The sequence below is a fragment of the Amia ocellicauda genome, chromosome 3 (genome assembly GCF_036373705.1).
Source record: "Amia ocellicauda isolate fAmiCal2 chromosome 3, fAmiCal2.hap1, whole genome shotgun sequence".
Lineage (NCBI taxonomy): Eukaryota > Metazoa > Chordata > Actinopteri > Amiiformes > Amiidae > Amia > Amia ocellicauda.
The window spans coordinates 39,573,809-39,596,614 of record NC_089852.1 but is presented as its reverse complement, the minus strand read 5'-3'; the positions used below and the strand labels follow the sequence as shown (position 1 = coordinate 39,596,614).

At 42.0% G+C, this 22,806-nt stretch overlaps 1 protein-coding gene across 1 annotated transcript; it reads right to left on the bottom strand.

Annotated features, from left to right (window-relative positions):
- Positions 1–2,538: 2,538 nt before the first annotated feature.
- polq (polymerase (DNA directed), theta) lies at positions 2,539–22,784 on the bottom strand. The gene is made up of 32 exons (XM_066699392.1): positions 22,166–22,784; positions 21,640–21,764; positions 20,669–21,460; positions 20,026–20,208; positions 19,324–19,454; positions 19,014–19,170; positions 18,320–18,428; positions 17,943–18,165; positions 17,517–17,676; positions 17,098–17,244; positions 16,656–16,868; positions 16,286–16,428; positions 15,668–15,881; positions 15,094–15,236; positions 14,788–14,981; positions 14,416–14,540; positions 14,070–14,313; positions 10,751–13,743; positions 8,945–9,088; positions 8,614–8,813; positions 7,905–8,145; positions 7,358–7,551; positions 6,770–6,904; positions 6,248–6,422; positions 5,971–6,097; positions 5,542–5,654; positions 4,785–4,969; positions 4,560–4,671; positions 4,137–4,261; positions 3,781–3,937; positions 3,407–3,513; positions 2,539–3,081 (listed from the first exon to the last, which is right to left on the bottom strand). Exons 1-32 carry the CDS (start codon positions 22,237–22,239, stop codon positions 2,968–2,970), a joined length of 8,499 nt encoding a protein of 2,832 aa, XP_066555489.1. The 5' UTR covers positions 22,240–22,784; the 3' UTR covers positions 2,539–2,967.
- Positions 22,785–22,806: the final 22 nt, after the last annotated feature.

Sequence of the window (22,806 nt, the reverse complement as noted above, 5' to 3'; positions counted from 1 at the left end):
GCAAGATTTCATTGGGAGAAGTGGTGTTCGTCTGCAGACTCTAGTGGCAGCAGACTGCATGTGCAGAGGGACGGCCGACTCAGCACAGCGAGCGCCTCTCTGTGGAGAGGTGGGAGACTGCAGAGAGGATCTGGGGTCAAATATTTAGGGCAGGGATTCCCAAACCGGTGCTGGAGTACCCCCTGCCCTGCTGGTTTTTGTTCCAACCGAGTTTAGATAACTAATTGAGCCTTAGATTGCATGGTTAGTTCCATTAAAGGGTTCAATTAAGCAATTAAGATCTCAGCAGGACAGGGGGTACCCCAGGACCAGTCTGGGAAATCCTGATTTAGGGCATTTACGTGTCAGTCCGTGTCAGGTGAGCTTGACTGGCAATACATCTTGCCTCGTAATCTGTCATCTGAAAAGTCAAAATACCAATATATTGGAGAAATCAGATTTATCAATCACTGCCTGGTAACAATTTGTAGATTGCCATTTGGACACAGCAGGGCCAAAGTGGGCAAACATGGATATTTTAGCGAAGTACAAATAAGAGATTGATTTATGTAAAGTGTATTTACCCTCCAGAAAATAATAAAATACCGCCCTTTGTTCATACTCAAAGCATTTTCACACGCAACCATAGCAGTGCATGTCATCTTTGTCCATTACGTCCACCTTTCTAAACAATAAAAGTATATATACATAAACACACACACACCTGCCCCTTGCTTCTCACTACAATGACATTTTGAAACACACCCTTCCCTCACACCTCCTATTTAAAAACAAAGCAAAACAGACAACAACAAACAGCAGCACATTACACAACTGATGAGCTTGTTTGTCCCACATTTTCACAGGGCTCTCTTACGTCAATTAGTTCTGGTCTGAAAGCTTCCTGCAGTACGACGGTTCACGACCGGATGCAATCAAAACGTCAAACCACCTGCCAATAGTAAATTCCAGACATGACACTAATGGCAGCTTTACGTTTCAAAACCCCTCTTTCATCTTCCTAATGGAGAGCCGCCATCGAGAACATTTGAGGAGAAATTTGTATTTAATCAGTAATGTATATGGAAATTAGAATTTATAATAATTGTGAGTGTAATGGGAATAAATTATGGAAAATGATTTAAATAAAAAATAAATACTTAAACACCAGGCTTTTGTATGTTTTTTCCTATAGTATTTAAGCTTTACTCCAATAGCCTATAGCCAGGGACCACACCTAAGATTCAGCTTCAGTTGGTGGCAAGTTCCCCCACTAATATTAGTATATAGCTCAAACGTTAGCTTCCACATTGAGAGAAGAGGACCTGAAGCCCAGATTACATGTAAGTAATACTATTAGACTACGCAAAGGCAGTGTAAGGTTACACAAGTACAAAAGTGTGAGAGAATGGAGGGGGGCAGGGAGGAATGAATACATTGCGGTATGGAAAGTGGCTGCCTGTTAATACTCAAGGCGGATTATAACAAGAACTTCATGTATGTACAATGGGATTCAAACAGGATTTGCGAATGTCTTTAATCTTGAGTGCTTTAAAAGGGAATAAAACCAATTTCTATAAAGGGCACATGATCAAAGGCTTTACAAAGAGGACTTGAAAAGCAGCCACGGACTGGGTTCTTGTGCATCTGCGGGAATGACGCTTCCTAGTAGATTCAGAAGCATTAAAGCGGAGTGGCCTACCTAGAAACGAAGATGTTGAATACGGCATTAATGGAAAAACCTCAACACTTTAATTTGTTTAGAAGTCATTTGTGGGTGGAAAGTTCACTTTTTTTTTTGCATTCTTGAAATTCCCCCCACATTTATACTGTACACATGGCAGTGTGAGGCAACGGCACAAAGTTTAGGCAAGCGTACTGCTGTATTAGAGCCATAGCCATTATTTTTGCCTAGAGAGGGTGCATTTAATTACACTTTAAAAAGTCATATTCATACATTTACCAGTGCAACGGGCACCACCAAGAATAACACATTCAACGAGTGAAACAAATCACAGAAACGTAGCAGGAAACTACGACCTGAACATCAAGCAAGAGGCCGGTGGGCTCGGCTGCGTCTCTGGCGTGTTTCGTGCCCTTTTATTTGTGTGCGTTCCAAGCATTCCAGGAATTTTCCTTCACACGGCACACAGGTCGATTTGCATCATCTCCACATTTTTTCCCCTTCTGGAAATATGCAGCCGGCATCTCGACCAACCTCTGAGGTATTGGGGAATGCATTCGTAAAACTAAATTCAGATTTGCTTGGGATGTTTTTGGAGGAATACTAATTCTCTCTCTGTAGTTTGCTTGTTCATTCCCTATGAATGATTTGTTCAGGTATAACTGAGACCATTTTAAAATCAGTTTAACTGGGATCTCAGGAGGTCTGCGTTGAGGACGGATGAAGGAAATGGAAACAGTCATTATTTGCTAGGACTTCTTGTAATTGCTTTGTTTTTGTCAAGTTACACAATATTTAAAATGCTGCACTTGGTTTATGCCATTTCAATTACTTTTATAGTCTGAAAGAAAGAGTAATTAACAAGTAAGCACAGATATAATTAAATGAAAAGCTTTAATTTTAAATATACAAAAAGCACAAGAATTTACAAATATTTTTCCTCTGCTAAAACATTTACATTTTTTTTTTTTTTACAGCATTTTAATTTTGAAATGTAATTAGTATATGAAAGTTGGTTGCTGATGTAGTTAAAAGTATTACAAAAGTTCATTTCAATTTTTTTTAAATAAAATATTTACTGTACATTTTATATATAAAAAAAGAGAAAATACATTACTGTTGTAGTGATAATATTATCAGAAAGCAGCTGTTTTGTCATGAAATGGCCAAATGCAATACCCAAACAGGTTTCATTTGCTGTCAGTACATTCTCATTTTCTTTACAGATGCCACTTTCATTTTAAATAGTGTTCCAAGGAGTTAAGCTATCTGTCACGGTTTTGTTTCCCCATTTACAATATGAACTAAATATCCAAGTCTAGGAGGTTTCCCCAGCTTGGGCCTACTTTCACCTTCACCCGAAGTTTCACATACAATTTAACTGCAGATTCCATCTCCTTCTTCACAATCTGAGCCACCTATGAGATGCAAAAGAGGAAAAACTTAATTTAGTTATTCATTCAATACATGATTGGTGGGGTAATGGAACAAGTACGATCAATTACCAAACACTGAGGTTTATATTTCATGAGCAGTAAAGTCTGCAGACTATCTGAGTAAAAAGATGTACAGTATTGTACTGAAAGCTGCATAAAGTTAAAAGCCAGACATTGACTCAGACTTGAACTGCATTTCACCTATAATTTAACTTTAACACAACAGCAAAACACATAAACCCAGCCCCCACGGTCTTGAAAAGAACCGGAACAGAACCGGATATTTGAGAGGTTTGCGTTCACCCACCTGAATGAGATCATCCTCCGCAACCTCATAAATGAGCTCATCGTGCAGCTGAAGAACAAAAAACCCTCCCCGACCCGGGCATGAGACGGCCCTTTGTCGTCTTTTGTCTAATGAAGAAAAATAATTACACAAACAACAATGTGAGCGCTGCATAATGAAATGGCAAACAAAAGAAAGCACACACTGTACACCATCATTTTAAAAGTGCGTACATGAAATGGGATTATTGCTCTCGGCCAGTAATGACTCTTCAAGTACTCTTTTCACTTCTACTTATTAAATGAACAGACTAAAGCACCACAGCTCTAACAGTCAGTGCTTTTAATGCTGCATCAAAAGTGAAAACCAGTGAAGTATAAAAATGGAGGTGATACCTGATGGGTTGGGACACTCTGGGCTCCCCGGGTGCTCGTGCGATTTGGTCGCTGTGGGGAAAGCCTCCTCTAGGCATCTCTGGATGTTCACTGTCGCGGTTTTCACAATGTCAGCAGCAGAACCCTGGACTGTCGAGTTCACCGCCTGGCGCTCCGCCTGTCGGGAAAAAACAGGCATCGCTGTGGATGAGAGACTTATTTCCTGGAGGAACACTTGAGCTTCATGTTCGGTATTCTGAGAAAAAAACTAAACACACAGATTCATCCTGTTTAGCAACTCTTTTTCCCCTGGCCGAATCATCAGAAAAAAGACCGACCTTATTGAAAATCTGTACAATAGCACAATAGACACATACATGATTTTTAATGTGAAGGTTCGGGTCCTTGATAGCAGGAAGGAACCTCTTCCTCCCCAGTATTGTTTGAATGTATCCATTTTTTCCGCAGGTCTTGACAGTCTCACGCAGGAAGGTCTGAATTCCTGGGATAAAAACATAAACACAGAGTTTAGAAAATTTAAATCAAGTTTTTGTCACTCTCTATTCCCACTTTACCTCAAAAGTTTATCATACTGCATTTAAAAAAAATAAAAACAATCATCCCGTCACACGTGTGAAAAAGCTTTTGCAAATTGTCAAAAGGGCATTGTGTAATTGAAATGTTCAAACCTCTTGCAATTACCTCTTATATAAAACATTTATTGTTCTTACCGTTCAAATAACATTAAACGCTCTTCATTTCAGCCAAGCACAAAATGTTCCCTCGCTGAACGCAATTACCTGTGTATCTAGATTTGAACGTTTCTATGTAACAGGCGGCATCGGTCTCATCAATCCCCATCTGTTCTCCCAGTGACTTTGCTCCCATGCCATAGATTATTCCATAGCAGATCTAAGCGGGGAACAGGTGAGAGGTGAGGGTGAGGCCAGAGTGGGCTTGAATTTAAAAAAAATCAAACACACAAACAAATGGGAGTATTGCAGATCTCAGACTGAGCCGCTTGCCTGTTTCGCTTGCTGCCGTAAAGCGTCGTCCACTGACGCGGATTCGATCATCTTCCACTCGGCCGCGATGCTCTTGAAGACGTCCGCCCCGCTGTTGAGGACCTGAATGAGCCGTCGGTCCCGGGAGAGGTGCGCCAAAATCCGTAGCTCCAACTGGGAATAATCCGCAGCCAGGATGAGACCTCCTTCGTTAGAGAGAGAGAGAGAGAGAGGTGATCAGTTTCGGGCAGCAATAAAGCGGAAATAACGGTGCTAGGAAAAACAAATAAATAAAGAGAAGCCAGAATGATTGAATAGAAAGTTCTTGCCATTTGCTTCATAAACTGTTTGACCGCACAGCACTTCAAACAGCAGTTCACCTTGAAACACTAGTTCTGTTCCTCATCTGCGCTGGACAACAGTGCGGAGATGAATGATACGGCTCACATGGGCAGTATACACAAAATAAATTGCCAAAGCAAAGGCTGACAGCAATTACAAGGAACAGAGCAGACTAGCCTATAAACCATGTCCACATAACAGACAGAATGCCCGCGGTCTAAGCTTGTGATATATAACCTTTCGGAGCTCAGACCCAAAGCCATCTACACACACAGCACTGCATGCAATGTAACGTATAAATCATCACTTTGAGCAACTGCAAACAGCATTACATCCAGAAGCTGCTTGTTGTTTGTGTGTCTTTGTGCGTAAGATGCAGGTCTGGGTAGGGGTTTATGTGCCTACAACCTGCAGGGTTTCATTTCAAATAGTTTACCTGGGAATGGCACAAAAGCATGCCTCATACTAACAGAAAAAGATATCCCTTTCCCTGGAGACTCTCCGACTGCTTTGGCTTGTGACACCAACTGTCGAGGGATCTTTGATCTCCTGGAAAAGAGAAAGAACGAGACGGCCTGTTAGTAGTGTGTTGTAAATACACCCTCACACTGTCTTTGAAAGTCAGGATTAACACACCAGCATCCCTCTGTTATATTTCTTACTAGTGCGTCAGAGAAAGGGCGCAATGCCTCTGCAGGGTTCTTTTGAAACAGTCAAAATGTAAGTGAATTAACAGTACATCTCATGTCTAATACACACATTGTCAATATAACATTCACACAACAGGACCGAGACTAAAATCAAAGACTCCCACAGAGGGACACTGAACAACAAAACATAATAACCCTCCGTCACGTTTCTTTACCTTGATTTGGAAGAGAATGTTTTGCCTCGTTCCTGAGATGGGGGACTCTCTCCCACCAGAGTTGGCATCTCGATCTCAAAATCCTTTGGCACATTCTGGATATTGGGCTCTATGAAACTCACTCTTCCTAAGGTGGGGACAAAAGGCATGTCTTTCTTTAAAATCAAACTCCTCCTTAATTATTTACGCGAGTTATTACAACCTACTGATGTTCCATATAAAACTAATCGCATAAACTGATTCACATTCACACTGTAAGGGGGCGTCTGTGTCGTACCTGTAGCCGTGTGCGTCTGTGAGACGGGGTATATCCTCTCCATACCCAGCCGGAGGTGCGGGCGTTTCTCGCGTTGGAGAGGAAACACCACCTTTGTCATGGCATTGGTGATCCTCCTCCACTCCAGAATCACCCCGGGCAAAGGGTGCAGAGGTTTGAGTTTCTCCAAAACATCCTGAAGAAAAGAGAGAGAGAAAATAAACAAAGAAGGAAAAAAACAGTTTGTTATTGTTTAACAGAAACGATCAAAATTCAGTTGGACAAACATTCCAACCGACCCAAGGAGCAATCTGAATTCTTTAATATAAATATATAACCGCTTTCGGTCTAATTATCTGTTTGTAATTTTGCATAGTTTAATTTGAACAACTATAACATGAGGGATCCTACAAAATGGAGGATTTTAACTCAAAATTTAAAAAATTACCACTAACAAAACAAACGGAACCTTTTTCAGATCACCTAGATTTTTAAACATGGTAGCTCAGCACTGAAGCCGGGTGTAAGTCTAGGTTACAATACCTTGGTGGTGCTGAACTGCTTGTCTATTCTACCCCGGGTTCCTGCTCCAGGCCTCCTGGCATATCCCAGAGTCTTCTTATTCTTCTGCCCGTTCACGTCCCCATTAGGGGGCAGCTTCAGCTCCAGAAACAAGACCTAGACCACATGATTACACAGATCTTGATCTTCAATTCAGTAATTAATAATGAAATAGAAACATTGATGCTGGAATCTCAATCTGTTGATCAAGAAAATCATTTAAATCCAGTGAAGTACTTAAAAATGGTGCATTTCCCTGTCAAATAATTCCTTTTTCAAAATCACAATTCTGACTGTTCAACAGTGCCACCTGCTGGGGAGTAATTGAAACTGCTCCACCATGCCACTATATTGCAGTTTTCAGCTTTCTGCTGAAGTCAGTAAATAATTTGTTTTGTTTTGTTCTAGCTTATGTGAGGGCAACTTCTCACTTTAACAAAGATAAATCACAGAGAACACACACTGTTTACGTGTAATGCCATGTTGAAGAACTAGTGGATTAAAGCTTATAGTTTGTCATTAAACAAGCACAAACTGCTCGTTGGCTGTCAGTGTGGCTCAAACCCTCACCTCCGCCACGTCCTCGGCGCTGGTCAGGGAGAAGCTGTGTCCTGCCAGCTGGTAGGCCTGTGCCTCCAGGGTGCTCAGCTTCGCCTGCATGATGTGCTTCTGCGAGTCGCACTCCGCAGCGCTGAAGCCGACGCCGTTCAACTCAAGCAGCGCCAGGCAGTAGTGCATGGGCATCTCCACGTTGCAGAACACATCTGTCACAGCACACAATGCACAGAGTGAGCGACAATACAACCGAGCAACAGAGGGAGACCAATGAGACACAACTGAGGTGTAATACAATCTTTGCTTGCCAGGTAAAAGGGGGGCTTTTACATTTACATTGGCAATCTACAACTGTTGCCATCTCAGTTACAGCTCCTTGACTGAGCCTAAGCTTTCATTTTTGCCAGAAGCATATTTTGCTCCTTCAATTTGTGTGACTCAGCGCTGCATTCTGCATTGGAGAGAGAGGGAATTGAAATCTATATTAAACCACTGACTAAACCTTTAGCAACACTGAATGAAGGGAGTTTTAAAATCTTTAAAATGAGAAGATTGAAAGGACCTTGCAAGTGGTCTTTCCTCAGGAGGACACCGAGGTGGTCCATGATGCCGTAGACGAGCACAGACTCGATGGCCGCTCTGTAGCGACCCGAGTGCTCGCGGTCAGCACTGAGCCCCAAACTCTGGACACCCTGTCCCGCACCAACACCCTCCAGCAACGGCAACTCCTGTGGTGTGAAGTTGGTGACCATATTATGGAGGGTGCGCTCCTTAGAGCCAGGGTCCAGCAACCAGCACGCGATCTGAACATAAAACATAAGAAGCAAAAAACAAAACATCAAAGAACAATGTTTCCAAAATCAACAATCCATGTACAAGTTAAGATGCTGCACAATGGTGATTGCAAATTAAATACTTGGATATAAAAACACAAATGGAACCAAATACAATCCCAGTTTGAACTGCCTGTGCTTGCATCACTTGATTTTTATTTTCTTTTTTCTCCTATGACCTACTATGCTATTATAATTTAAATGTAGAATTTGTGTGTTAATGTTAATTATTCCACCATTGACGTGAAACCTGAACAATTAAGTTAATTCTTTCATCCTTCTAAAACAGATAACCTGTGGGATCTCACTGCATTGGCTGGCTCTGTAGTGAAGAGAAGAGAAGGGTCTGTGCACTTCAAAGCCAATTTAATTTCACATCAACCAAACAACTTCGTAAGTCCCTTAAGTAGTAAACCAATTTCACTCGCAGACTCTCACCTTTGGGTCTTCAAAGCTGCTCTCCAAAGCGAGTCCGCAGGACAGCAGCAGAGCTTTGTATTGCTGTTTAAAGTCGTACACCACACTCACTCTTTCAGACCCAGAGGAGCTGCTTCTCAGACAGGAATGCACATGTTTTAATCTCTCCTGCACTGATAGGTTCTGATCCAGAGGTGGAGGAACCAAACTTGGACTTATGTCTATTTCAAATAAAATAAAACATGATATGGTTAATATAGCACATCTAGAAACATGACATACAAGGAGCAAGTGCAGAACTTTAAATGCACTGAGATACACGTGCATGCACAGCCATCAAATAATCTCGTACCTGTGATTGGCTGTTCCCGTTGCAGGGATACGAAATAGGCATCCTTTCCACCCCAGCATACCGCTATACCAGTGACGACAAGAGCTTCGTTTGATTTGATAGGAAACCCGTCTTCCCTGGAAGTTTTTTTCCGACTAGAGCGCGCTTAAAAAAAAAATAAAATAGAATTGCTTAACTGCAACTGTGAAGCAATTCATATGTTATTGAAGAGGAATCTGCAGTTTTGTTTTCACTTCCTGTGCGTCGTCCAAATCTCACTGTCTAGTAGCTAGAACCTCCTTCCAAAAGTAGCCATTTCTGATACTATTATTAGTAAACATGCTTGTTGTTTTAGCAAATGTGTTAATACAGCATTCCTCCTTGTTAAGATCACAAGATGGGAAAAAACTATTTGGAATCGGCTAACGACTTTGCTGCTAGTAATAGTTTATGACTTCAATTTTAAAGCAATGTATACACAATCTGCAAATTACATTTTATTTGTCAATCCAACCAAAAGCAATGTGTGCCAATTTCTAATGAAAATATACACTCACCTAAAGGATTATTAGGAACACCATACTAATACTGTGTTTGACCCCCTTTCGCCTTCAGAACTGCCTTAATTCTACGTGGAATTGATTCAACAAGGTGCTGAAAGCATTCTTTAGAAATGTTGGCCCATATTGATAGGATAGCATCTTGCAGTTGATGGAGATTTGTGGGATGCACATCCAGGGCACGAAGCTCCCGTTCCACCACATCCCAAAGATGCTCTATTGGGTTGAGATCTGGTGACTGTGGGGGCCAGTTTAGTACAGTGAACTCATTGTCATGTTCAAGAAACCAATTTGAAATGATTCGACCTTTGTGACATGGTGCATTATCCTGCTGGAAGTAGCCATCAGAGGATGGGTACATGGTGGTCATAAAGGGATGGACATGGTCAGAAACAATGCTCAGGTAGGCCGTGGCATTTAAACGATGCCCAGTTGGCACTAAGGGGCCTAAAGTGTGCCAAGAAAACATCCCCCACACCATTACACCACCACCACCAGCCTGCACAGTGGTAACAAGGCATGATGGATCCATGTTCTCATTCTGTTTACGCCAAATTCTGACTCTACCATCTGAATGTCTCAACAGAAATCGAGACTCATCAGACCAGGCAACATTTTTCCAGTCTTCAACTGTCCAATTTTGGTGAGCTTGTGCAAATTGTAGCCTCTTTTTCCTATTTGTAGTGGAGATGAGTGGTACCCGGTGGGGTCTTCTGCTGTTGTAGCCCATCCGCCTCAAGGTTGTACGTGTTGTGGCTTCACAAATGCTTTGCTGCATACCTCGGTTGTAACGAGTGGTTATTTCAGTCAAAGTTGCTCTTCTATCAGCTTGAATCAGTCGGCCCATTCTCCTCTGACCTCTAGCATCAACAAGGCATTTTCGCCCACAGGACTGCCGCATACTGGATGTTTTTCCCTTTTCACACCATTCTTTGTAAACCCTAGAAATGGTTGTGCGTGAAAATCCCAGTAACTGAGCAGATTGTGAAATACTCAGACCGGCCCGTCTGGCACCAACAACCATGCCACGCTCAAAATTGCTTAAATCACCTTTCTTTCCCATTCAGACATTCAGTTTGGAGTTCAGGAGATTGTCTTGACCAGGACCACACCCCTAAATGCATTGAAGCAACTGCCATGTGATTGGTTGGTTAGATAATTGCATTAATGAGAAATTGAACAGGTGTTCCTAATAATCCTTTAGGTGAGTGTATGTATAATGAAAAAAAAGTATTTGAAAAACATTGCATCACAGAAATGAACTTACTTGGCTGGAAGTTTCCTCCGATTGCAGATTGAGGGGACAGAACATGCTCTTTTCTCTCACAGGCAACAGCGATGGAAAACCTTGTCTTCGCTTTCCATTCTGTGATGAACGTTTGGAAAAGTGTCAGATCACTGGCCACGTCAATGATTGTGAACGTTTCTGGGCTGCCAGGGACTGAAGCGGAGGCTGACGCGTCCTGGGACAACTGCAGTGAAAAACCCTCACCAACCAGAGAGTCATCCAAGTCTGATAGAGGCAATCTTTTAACACTGGGATGTGGATGTTTCTGGTTATCTTCTGTAACATGTGACGAGCTCCGGTTAGACATATTTCTTTTGTTTTTGCATTTATCAGACTTCACAGAAGACATGGTCATTTTTATCCTAGGAGTGACTGCAGTGGATTCTGGAGTTGGAGGAATAAGTTCATTATGGCTTGCAGGTCTAGATTCTGCTTCAAGATCCAGAAATGGGGAAACAGTATTCATTGCTGTCTGATCTGCAACAGCTAAACACTGTCCTGGGATCAGTCTGCTTGGTTCTGGAGACCTACTGTAGGCAGCATTTTGTTCTGGGTTGGCATTTACCGGGATCTCATGTCTACTTGCATAGTTTCCCGAGAGGCTAGGCCATTGGTCAAGAGCGTCTTGCATGCCAGGGCTTAAGTGGAAAGACGTGTCTGACCAAGTCTTATTTGCAATTAATAACATATCTTCTGAAGACTTAGATTCGGAATGGGTCTCAGATTCTGGAGATTTAGACACGTTCACATCAGATATAGGTCTATTACAATTCATGGGAATGGGTTCTAGTGGTTTGGTTTGTCCCGAGGTTATTTCATCATCACTGCTAATTAAAGCATTCAGTCTCTCGATGTACTGCGCTTCGTGTATCTGAAAAGAATCCCCAAAGTCTGATAAATTGAAAGAAGATTCACCCCATTGGACTGCTTCTTGATTCACAGGTTGTTGTTCTTTCATTGCAGATTGAGGAGGAAAAGAAATACCCTCCTTTCTGCCTTCTAACCTCTCAGGCAATGCTTCCGAGCTTTCCTCCTCCAAGACAGCATCTGGGAAATTTTCGCAGAGACTGTCGAATAGGGAGCTCCCACTCCCATCCAGACTCGTTTCAGCAGCATTTTCTGAAGACACCGGATTGCCTTGTGATGCGTGGATTCCACTAAGGGCCGTATTTGTTTTCTGCATCAATACAGGCGAGTGACCCGTTTGATTTACAGCTTGAGTGCAGTAGTCCAGGATATTTCTGAGCTGTGTGTCGGTCAGGGAGGTGTTATATCTGGGAAGAGAATTGTTTTTAATCCTTTGATCACAGTCGACTTCTTGTGAAGGTTCAGGCGGAAGCTTTTCGCTCAACAAAGTTGCATTGGTTTGATTTTCCATCTTCAGGTTGGCAGGATCTGAAATAGTATTGCAGGTTTTCTCAAGTACTTTTCCAGGTGAGCTTCCTTTCAGATGCGTGTCAGAGGTAGGAATCGTCAAATCCCGCTGCATGATTATTCTCTCAGTTTGTGTATCAAGCTGAAAACTCTCGCCAAACTCCTCCTGTCCATACAGGTCAGGAGATTTGCACATTTGATCAGTTTGGAAGGACAATTCATTTTCAGTTTGCCGTTTTGGTAATAAATTAGCTGCACGTCTCTCCAGAAGACCCTTACCGCTCACCATCTTGGACTGGTTTATATTAAGATCAGTCTGTGTGACTTCACCAGCACTTTTTCCATTTTCGGTTTCAAGCGGTTTCCCACAGCCGTTTTCAATGCAGCACCGTTCCAGTTTCTCATTCTTTTTTTCACCGCTGACAGATGGGAAATTATTCACGGACAGTGGAAGAACGTTTTTGTCTTGTTTTCCAGGAGGTTTAGCCCTTACCAGAGTCTCTACACTTACCTGAGGACTCAAACATTTAGTTTTCATCCTAAATTTCTCATCTTTAGCTGGATATTTCTGCATGCTGTGCATCTTTGAAGTGCCAGTTGGGGACAATGGTACGCTAAATTCACAAACAACTAACTGTTTACTTTGATCGGCTTTCAATGTCTTACTCACAAGTGCCTCAGAAATGACACATTTGTTTGTGATTTCATCATGCTCAACAGTTCCAGTCTCACAGCCCATCTTCCTACGCTTGGACGCCTGGTTCAGAGAGAACGGACTAACTCTCCCATGTTTTAAATTAAGCATGTTACTCATGTTGGAGGAAATGTGGGCTTTTAATGATTCAGTTAATATGTCAGATTCTTTGTCTGTTGAAGATCTGCCAAGAACTTCAGATGATTGTTCTACAACCATTTCATTTTCAATATGATATTTTTTAACTACGTTCTCGGTTTTGTCAAGTTTGCACAGGGCAGCTGAGCCAGAGGGCAGCCGTCTTTCTCCTGGATTTACAGCTGAGGATTTATTAGATGTCACTGATGCTGCTGCAGACACAGGAGTCACAGAGGAGCATTCCTTAGTCTCTACTGACTGAAGTACAATAAACTCTTTTGTTTTATGTTCCACACTTTGGTTTCCAGCACCTCTTTCTTTGGGCCAGGTCGGGTGAGCAGAAGACTTCAGTTCATTTAATTTGGAATTGGCGGAATCATTCCCATTGCTAACAGTTACAACATCTGACTCATCTTTGCCACTTTTCTTGCAACGTTCTGTCTGAGCACCATCTCCTGAGTGTGATGCCTCTTTCATGGTGGGGGGGCGTTCACTGTGTGAGGAGGAGGGATCCCTCGGTGCGTCTCCCTGCTTGGCAGACAGTAATTCTCCCGCGGCAGACTGCAGTCTCTCCTCTGGAAGAGTGTCGGGGTCCCAGATTATCCCAAGGAGGGCCAGGTCTTGCTGGAGGAGCTGCCTGGCTTCTCTTACAATCTGCAGGGCCGCCTCTCTCTCAGTCAGGCCCCTCTTCCCGCTGACCCAGATACAGCGTGTATTCCTCCTCTCCTGGGCTTCATGTTCACTCTCATCCACTGCTCTTCGAGAGCTACCGATAAAAAGAAATGTCTTTTAGGTACCAAAAAGCAAGGTCTCTACACATGTCTAGTAAGATTAAATTTGCACTGGCTCCTTTATGGCAGCCATATTCCAGGACTGGGTTTATTTACTACCACATGGTAACAAGTTCAGCATGTTGGAAAACCACCTATGAACACACTGGTATTGCCTTGTACAGTTGCTTCTTCTTACACAAATGTACCTGTAACATCAATTATAACCAAATGGAAGGGACTCACACTCTGACAGCTGCAAGAATCATAATGAGATCACACACTTCCCAAATGTGATATTGCCCGAGAAAAGCTGCACTACCTTTTAAACGGAACTGCCTTCCTCAGCGCTGCCTCCACGTCCTCAGCGCTCGCCCTCGCCAGCTCGGACACCGTGATGAACCCTGCGTTGTAGAGCGCACGGGCTCTCTGAGCGTTCAACAGGGAGATCCTCACAAGGTCACACAGCTCCCTCTGAATGCCGAAACTGAGTCGGCTCTGGAACTGGGATAACAGCAGCTCCATGTTGTGCCACCCCAGGCGGTTACAGAACACCGTGATCATACCTGTCGATACATAGCTTAGGTCACATTTGGCACACCGTGCGTTTGCCAGTTCATTACAATTCTTTATTGTATGGAAAATGTATCATCACAAACTCGTCTCACCCGCATATGTGGAAGCGGACTGCTGTAGAGACTGAAGCTGCCCTCGACTACAGCCATATTTTTTGGCAACAGCTTCCAGAGGAACCTCACTGATGAGATCCAACAACACTAGGCTGGTGAAAAAACTAGAGGCAAAAGACAAGACTAAATCATTGAGCTACATTTAAAAAATAAATGATATACACACACACAGACACACACTCTGGAGGTGACATGGAAAAGAGAAGCTGTAGATCGAAGCCAATGGAATCTTCTTTGGGAGCCTTCATCCTGTGGATTGATATAGGCTGATGGAAATTAGATTTATTATATATAGATGTGTGTGTGTGTTCAAGTCAAATTTCTAAATGCAAAATAACACTATCACTATACCGTTTGTGAATCGCCATCTGCCGATGCTGCCTTTCGTTTTTAGCAATTATTTTTCCACCGACGGAGCGCGCCAAGAATCCCTCCTCAATTCCAACCATTTCGGCCACACGCTTCATTGAAGTGGGCAGATGCTCCCAAAGGCAAAAAAACTGGTACCAGTCAATTGTAGTCCACTCGCCATACACTGGGGTAATCTTGAGTGAAGAAAAATAATAATTTAAATGTACAATATTCACACTTGTGTTACATATTCAACCACCTAATTAAAATCTAATAAATAAAATCCAATGCATCTGGATCGGTTACCTGATACAAAATATGGAGGTCATTTTCCAACACAAAGCCCTTCATTGCCCTTTGGAGATCTGCAAATATCCCCAGTGCTTCAGGAGGCGAGAGGGAGGAGGACAGTGTGGCGGCACCCAAATGAGTGGGACAGTACCTCTCTGCTGGAGAATAGGAAGTTCAGTTCCTTCACACCGCTGAATAATACTACACTGTTTAAAGGTTAATCGTTTTTTACACATATTCTATATAACATTTTTAGAAAAAAGCTAAATGTCTTGTTTTGAAAGAATATTATATTATTCCATAATGCTTAACAATACAGCATTTCTCTCTAAGGAAATGCTGTCTTTGGAACCGTGCATGGAAACATGCTAGTTTAATGCTAGTACACTTTCCGAGTTGCACTTGTAGTGTTTACTAATTACATTGTAATCCCTTTGTGAACAGGGAAAAAAGTAAAGGTCCACAGTTTTTACCTATCGGAAGGAGACCAAGGTTCATGCTACTCTAAAACAAATGACCAGGCGAGTCTGACCTACTAGGACTTCATTCTCTGGGGACAGACATCTCTAAAGTCAGATAGAAGACTCACTTTTCAGTTCCTTGCCTCCCTCTTCCTGAATCTGGATGAACTCGTTCTTTATGAGCCAGTCAACACATGACTCGATGGATCCCCTGTGCTGGTCGCTCTTCCCTTTGGGAGTAGTGCCCCCTGTGTTCTCTGCAGACAGGCTGGCTGCCAGCAATGTGCAAGAAGCGTACATCTTCACATGTTCAGGAGTGCTGGCAACACCCCCAACAATGATCTAGCAAGAGGGTTTAATGTGTATAAAGAGTGCATAGAACAGACAAGCTCAAGTTGACAAATGAATGTAAAGAAAATCAATGTATTACTGGTCAGATACTACAGGAGGTTTGGCGTGCTTAGTATTATGAACCAATATATGGAGCTTACAGTATTAGGAAAAAAAATATTTATCGTAAAAGCCATTCTTGGAGCCCACCCTGCACCTACAATGATAGACTAATTGTGTGCCTCCCCAATGGAACACCTGTGATTCAAACCAGCCACCTCTGGCCTTAGAACCCAACCCAAGCTTCAATTCAGGCCTTTGACCAATTAAGCCACTAGGGAGCCATCTCAGCTATGAAAGTATAATACACAGAAAATAAACACAGTCTTTATTTCAACCCCCTAAACATTCAGTACCTCAAGTATGGCTCGGATCATGCTAGTGGTGACCCCTTCCCCCTCCTTCTGGATGAGACAGCTGCGGATTGGTTTGAGGGACCCTTGTAAAAGAGTGACTCCTTTTGTTCGCTCAGACTCTTTGCACACAAGGATACTCTCACCTAAAGGTACAGAAACCAAGTGTCCATACTTGTAACAAAGACTACGCCCAGTGCTTAGCCATTCGCCCGTCACATTCTGACTGGTGGTCAATTATAATAAAAAAGTAAACCATGTAAAAAGCACATCAGTTCAATTTCACAGAAACAGATCAATCGTATTTTTGAGTAGGGCTTTCAACGGTCAAAATTAATTGACTTCTCCTCGAAGCAGTCTTAGCTCAACTTACCCATAGTGTCAACCCCTTTGCGGCCAGCTCTCCCAGCCATCTGCTTGTAGGTCAGAATGTCAAGGAGGCGGCCATTGAAGATGGGTGTCCGAATAATGACGCGCCGCGCAGGGAGGTTGACCCCAGAAGACAGCGTCGAGGTGGCAGCAAGGACTCGGATGTAGCCCTGACGGAAGGCACCTTCAATAATATCTCGCTCATCAAATGTCAGGCCTGGGATTTACAATTCACAAAGAGAGCAGATCACAAACACGTCTACACAGAATACCATATGCACACAGATTACTAAAGTACACACTCACTGACAATCTTTCAGTGCGAAAAGTGAGTTTCATTGAGCGACGTGATTCCAATATGTTGTTTTGGGTTGTTCCCATCACAACAAATGTTATATATACTACGACACTCTAAATTATGGAGGATAAAACTGTGCAAGTCCAACCTGCATGATGGAAGGCCACCCCCCATGGCACGGTGCGCTGCAGGATAGAGTCCAGCCCTGAAGGAGAGCGCTTCAGCTGGGCCAAGACATCCTGGAGACCCTCCTCACTGAGGGCCAGGGGCTGGGGGTCAGCATTTCCACCTCCTCCTGTAATAGAGCACCCAACAAACAATAAGAAAAGGGCCTCCAGACATTACTCAGAAACTTGTGAAGCAAAAACAACAATGGCCAACTAAGTGACTAGTGCGACTCTTACTTATCACGATACACAACACCTTTACCAGTTTACAAATTGGCCAAAGAAAGTTACAGCTCTGTGGGGTCTATAGGCTGGTAAATCACCATGCAAAATTCTTCTTGGTCACAGTGTGTGAACTGCAGGATGTCAAAAGCTAGCAATATCACATCGGTTTCCTTGCCTTCTTGAGCGTGTGAAACCCGGCGTCTGAGATTATAGAACTCCCTGGCGATGCTGTCGGCCAGCTTCTCACACCAGTTCTTAGAAGGACAGAACAGGAGCACGGAGTGGCCACCCTGAACCGTCTCAAAGCACAGACTGACAATGTGGTCTGCATCGCCCTAGAAAAAAACATGCAGTCACATTTTCAGTCGTTTCAGATAGTAGGGTCACAAAATGATGCATACAAGACAACATCAATAAATAATAATAATAATACTACACCTACCAGAAATCTTGCAAAACAAACATCAATTGGATATAGCCTCAAATCACCAGTGCATTCTATTGCCATTTTATACCCTTGCTACCATTTTGAAACCTGAACCGTAAGAACACTTTTAGGAGAACAGCATAAAAAATAAATAAAAAAAATACCAAGTTTTACCTTGACTTGTAGGACAGGCTTAAACTCCTTAACCAAAGTCATAGAGCCATCATAAATATTATCCCCAATCTTTGCCCACTCCATCAGTGGCACGGGTCGGTAATCAGTGTGGTACAGGTCAGCCTTTAACCACTCGGCCAATAAAGACAGGTTGGGCAAGGTGGCACTCATGCCCACAATCTGCACCCCTTCACTGAGGGACAGACTGCTCTCAGAGGAATCTCTACAGATATAAGCATAACGAGTAAGAAATCCAGGCATTCAGAATTAAAGATACAGTTGAGGGGGGAAAAAAATAAGTTGACACAGATCTTCACAACAAATTGATCATGCATTAACATTTCTCATCTCGAGGCACAGCACAATGCAGTAGCTACCTGGATGATGCCTTCTGTGTCACATAGCGTATCTTGGTAAGCAGGAGTTCCAGCAGATATCCACGGCTGGAGTCACCCACCATGTGCAGCTCATCCACCACAACAATTCCTATTACAGATCATTAAAAAAGTTAAATATCAAAATCCAACAACATAAATATAGTAGTGATACTAAGAAATGCCCTGGGAAACATCTTCTTAGACAATCGTTGCATAAACATGGCCACTAACATTCCACTAGTATTTGGAAAACTGAATCAGAATATTCCATCCCTGAATATTCAGAATATGGAGGGTGGGATATTGCTATAGTATTGGGAATACTACAGGAATGAGCCATGTAAATTGCATGTTCAAACATGAGACTAAAGCCTAAGAAACACAGGCGTTGTAAACACAAGACAGGTTCAAAGAAATCAGCTACTTTTGGGCATTTATTAAGGTTATGAAAAGAATGAGAGATTACAAGATGCATTGAACTTTTTAAAAGAGTGTGGTAAAAATCTGGTTTGTAAGTATAGTAAAATATTAACTAGAAACATTGCAGAATAGAGATCTTTGACTTCAGTACACTGTTATTACATTAGTAGGTGACCTGTTCCACTTTTTTCAACTGTAAAATGTTTATTGTGTTAAATCTCTCAGTTTTTTTTGCCATTTAACTTCAGATAACAGATAGGATACCAGTTCTTACCTAATAAGTCCATTCTGTTCTCTTCAATAAGCCGGTTAATGAGCCCATTGGCTCTCTCGATTGTGCACACAGCCACGTCGAGAGAAGAGAATCCCCCGGCAGCAGAGGTACTGCCCATGTAACCCTCCACCCTGACGCCTGCCTCCTGGAATACATTCTGAGTGACAAAAACAACAGCGTAGAGGAACCATCAATCCGGCAGAAAGCAAGTTATTGTTTGGCTGAGCTAAAGTACATTAATTTAATTCAATACTGAATCAATACTGAATACTGAATACTTATGTTCATAGATCATTTCAGGGAAACCAACCTGAAGGTAAAACATTTTTTCTTTTGCCACGGACACAAAAGGGAGGATGAACAGAGCCTTTCTTCTGGTCTCCAGCACCCTTTTTAAAATCAGTAATTCAGAAACTAATGTTTTCCCAGCACTGGTAGGAGCTGAACAAAAAAATACAAACACAACGAGTTAATACTGCACAGTTAAAACTATTAACTATGAATATGAATTATTAATAAATATTATATATTTTTGGAAAAATCAAACTGTCAAAAATCTGAAATCTGTTTTGTCACAAAATCCTGTGCAATGCAGGAAGCATTGTAATAACATAGTAATAATCAAAGGGGACATTTGTCATCATAGTCAATAATATTCATCCACTTATCATTACATACAGAGAATCCATAATGGTTAAGAATATCGAGTCTCAGGCTGGTATCTGTAGTAATGTATATAAATGTGACATATATAGAATATGGATACCATGCAAAGATAGATTTCATTATTATTATTATTATTATCATCATCATTATTAATTTATTTATTAGCAGATGCCCTTGTCCAGGGCGACTTACACAATAAGAGCAATGCAAAGTGCAATAATACAGTGCAGTTCAAGGCATAATACATTTTACAAATTCAAATTTACTTACACAAGTGTATATGAGACATACAGTAACCAATATGTAAGGTCTTACAACCCAGATAATAAATAAAAGAATCTCATACCTGAATAGACCAAGTTCTTGCCTTCCAACACTCGTCCCAGAGTAAGACACTCGGCTTGCCACTCAAACATGCGGGTCACGCCAAGGCTCTGGTACTTGTCCAGGACCGGCTTGGGCAGACCCCAGCTTGACAGCAGCAGCTTGTCTGACTGCTCCGCAGGGAGAGCCAAGTGAATACTATGTCCTGCAATGGAGGATAAAGAAAACTGAACTATCTGTGCTTGCATATCTTTAAAACAACTATAATAAATACTGTAACTTAGGCTATTCTAAACACATAGCATAGTAAGTGGGCCATGTGTTATCCTCTATATAGGAGGTAAACAAATTAGAATTTAATCTATTTCATAGATATTTCAAGCCAATTACACTGAAATATTGGATATTACAATTCCAGTTGTTTTGACAACCAATTTTGAGTGGGAGGATGGAAAGAGAAGTTTTGAAATTGATTGTGCTCTGATAACACATTTTATTATGTGCTGGGACTAAGACTAAAAGTCGTGTACTTTTAAAAATATAACGCTTTGGTTTTTCAACAAACAACCCACATCTTTCCAAGTCGAGTGCTTCCAAGGGGGTTAACATGCCTCCCACCACGTTCCAGTGCTTGTGCACATGTGCAGCAGCAGTGTTGACCCTACCTATGTCTGTAGGAGTGCTGCCCAGCACGCTGCAGTCAGCCCTGCTGAGGTCCAGCCCAGGGGGAGGCGTCAGCACAGATGCAGACAGGTTCGCCGTGGGGAGGTGCTCAATCTGCAGTTTCTTCTTCTGCAGAGCTACAGCTAGGTGTGTGGGGCTGAACAGAATATAATCCTTTGACGTGTTCAGAGAGATGTTGGGATTCTGGGAAATGGAAGTAAATGTTTTGGTCTCGAAAGCCCTTTGTCGAAGTCTTTGCCCATTGTCGTTTGCTCTGGATTTTACTGTTCTTGTAGATGTTTTTTTGAGCAAAGACGCTCGCTTGGAAGATGAAGGGCCTTGTGACTCACTTGACTCAGCGCTTGATAATGAACAAGGCCTCCGTCTTTTATGCTTAGTTTGCGGTCTTGAATTTTCTGAAGGGGATTTCTTGTTCACTGAATACTCACTAAATACAAGCTTCTTAGCAATGTCTTCCGAAGCTCCCAAACAAAGCTGAGACCTTTCCGGCTGTGGAATGTCTGGAACAGTTCTTTGATTAGAATGACTTTTTTCTTGACATTCCAAATCTGCCTTTATATCACTTTTAACCCATGTAAAGTGCAGGCTTTCAGTTTCAGGTACCACTCTATCAGGTTTGTGCCCACGGTTGGCATTTTTCAGTTCTTTGGAATGTGAAAGCACACTGGGCTTTTCAGAGAGTGGAGGCCCATCTGGTACAAAAGCATCCAGTGCTTGTAATATGTCTTCATCCATAGATAAAGTTGAGTCTCCAATCCATAGCTGCTTATCCACTGTCTAAGAAAAACAACAACAACAAAAAACACTATGAAGTCAAGAAGAAAACAAAAGTCAAGCTGGCACAAATCAAGTTACAACAACACCCTTTCAAAAATCAAGAGGGTAAACATACAAATAGTCTGAATAAAAGTAGAACTCAAACTGATAGTGACAGTGCCTAGATAATACTGACGTGCCTTTCTGTTGGCAGGTCCTCCATGGTTTTCTTTGCTTTCCGATCCTTCCAGATCAGGTGGTTTGGATTGCTGTAGACGATTTGAACGTCTTGGTGTCATGGGCTCTGCAGCAGCTGGAGGACTAGTGAAATCAGTACAAAAAGCAAATGATGACATATATTAAGAACATACAGAAGGAATAAAAACACGTTGGATAAGAGTTGGTTGATTTGAACAGATTTCTGGACATTAATTCATGATAATGCATAGGTGATTAGCAACCCTAGATGCCAGTAAGCATGGTCTGCAGTGAAACTGGTTAAATATGATGGCACCAACTGTCTCAAGTTTACACTAATTACTAATACATTATCGTCATAATAACGACCACCATGCTTTTGAATATATTTTCTAGTATGCCACATCTGACAGACACTGACAGGTAATTAATAAATGTAATGATCTTGACATAGATGACAATTCTGAGTTAGCTTTGGCTACTTGAGCTGGTAAAAACAACAACACTAAAGATGAGGCTCTTACCTCTTCTTCCTCCAGACTTGGTGCTGGCCCATGTAAAATCTCCTAGTATCCGCAACGTGACCCGACTTTTTCATGTTGTCTACAGGGAGTCTATGTACGTGTGACACTATGTATTCAGCTGATCTTTAAAGTGCCATGTTTACATCAGTTCATTAATTTCATGTTAAGCGGTGTTATGATTTACATGTATTTGTAGTGAATTCATGTTAAAGTAGTTGCATCATTTACCGCAAGTGTTAAAAAATACATATAATTTGAATGATATAATTTATTATTCACATGATTAAGAATACACTTCGATCGTGCCTGCCTACTTGCATCTACAGCAAATACAGCGTCCTTGCATGGCCAGTAACTGCATAACCAGCACGCCCAACACATGAAAGCAAAACCAGCAACACATGCTTCTGTTCCCAATTCATCAAATGCAAGACATTATAAAGCAACTTAGACTTCATTGTGGAATATGTAGTAGCACAAAACGAGGAAAACAAATCGGCGTGATATAAAGAATACATAAATACACGGAAAAGCCCACAGTCAATACATGCGAAAAAAGTCCAAATTTAAAAAGAACCGCCATTACGACGGCTGCCTGGCAACAAACCCGGAACTTGGTTCAACGCAAATGTGTTCCATCC

What these genes read in the sequence shown, in the direction of transcription:
- polq (XM_066699392.1), bottom strand. Translation starts at nt 22,239, where the DNA reads ATGAAAAAGTCGGGTCACGTTGCGGATACTAGGAGATTTTACATGGGC. An exon ending in ACCTTCACATTAAAAATCAT is followed by an intron (nt 3,938 to 4,136) that starts GTATGTGTCTAT and finishes TTTTCCCGACAG; the next exon opens with GCGGAGCGCCAGGCGGTGAA. An exon ending in AGAGTGTCCCAACCCATCAG is followed by an intron (nt 3,514 to 3,780) that starts GTATCACCTCCA and finishes TTTCTTCATTAG; the next exon opens with ACAAAAGACGACAAAGGGCC.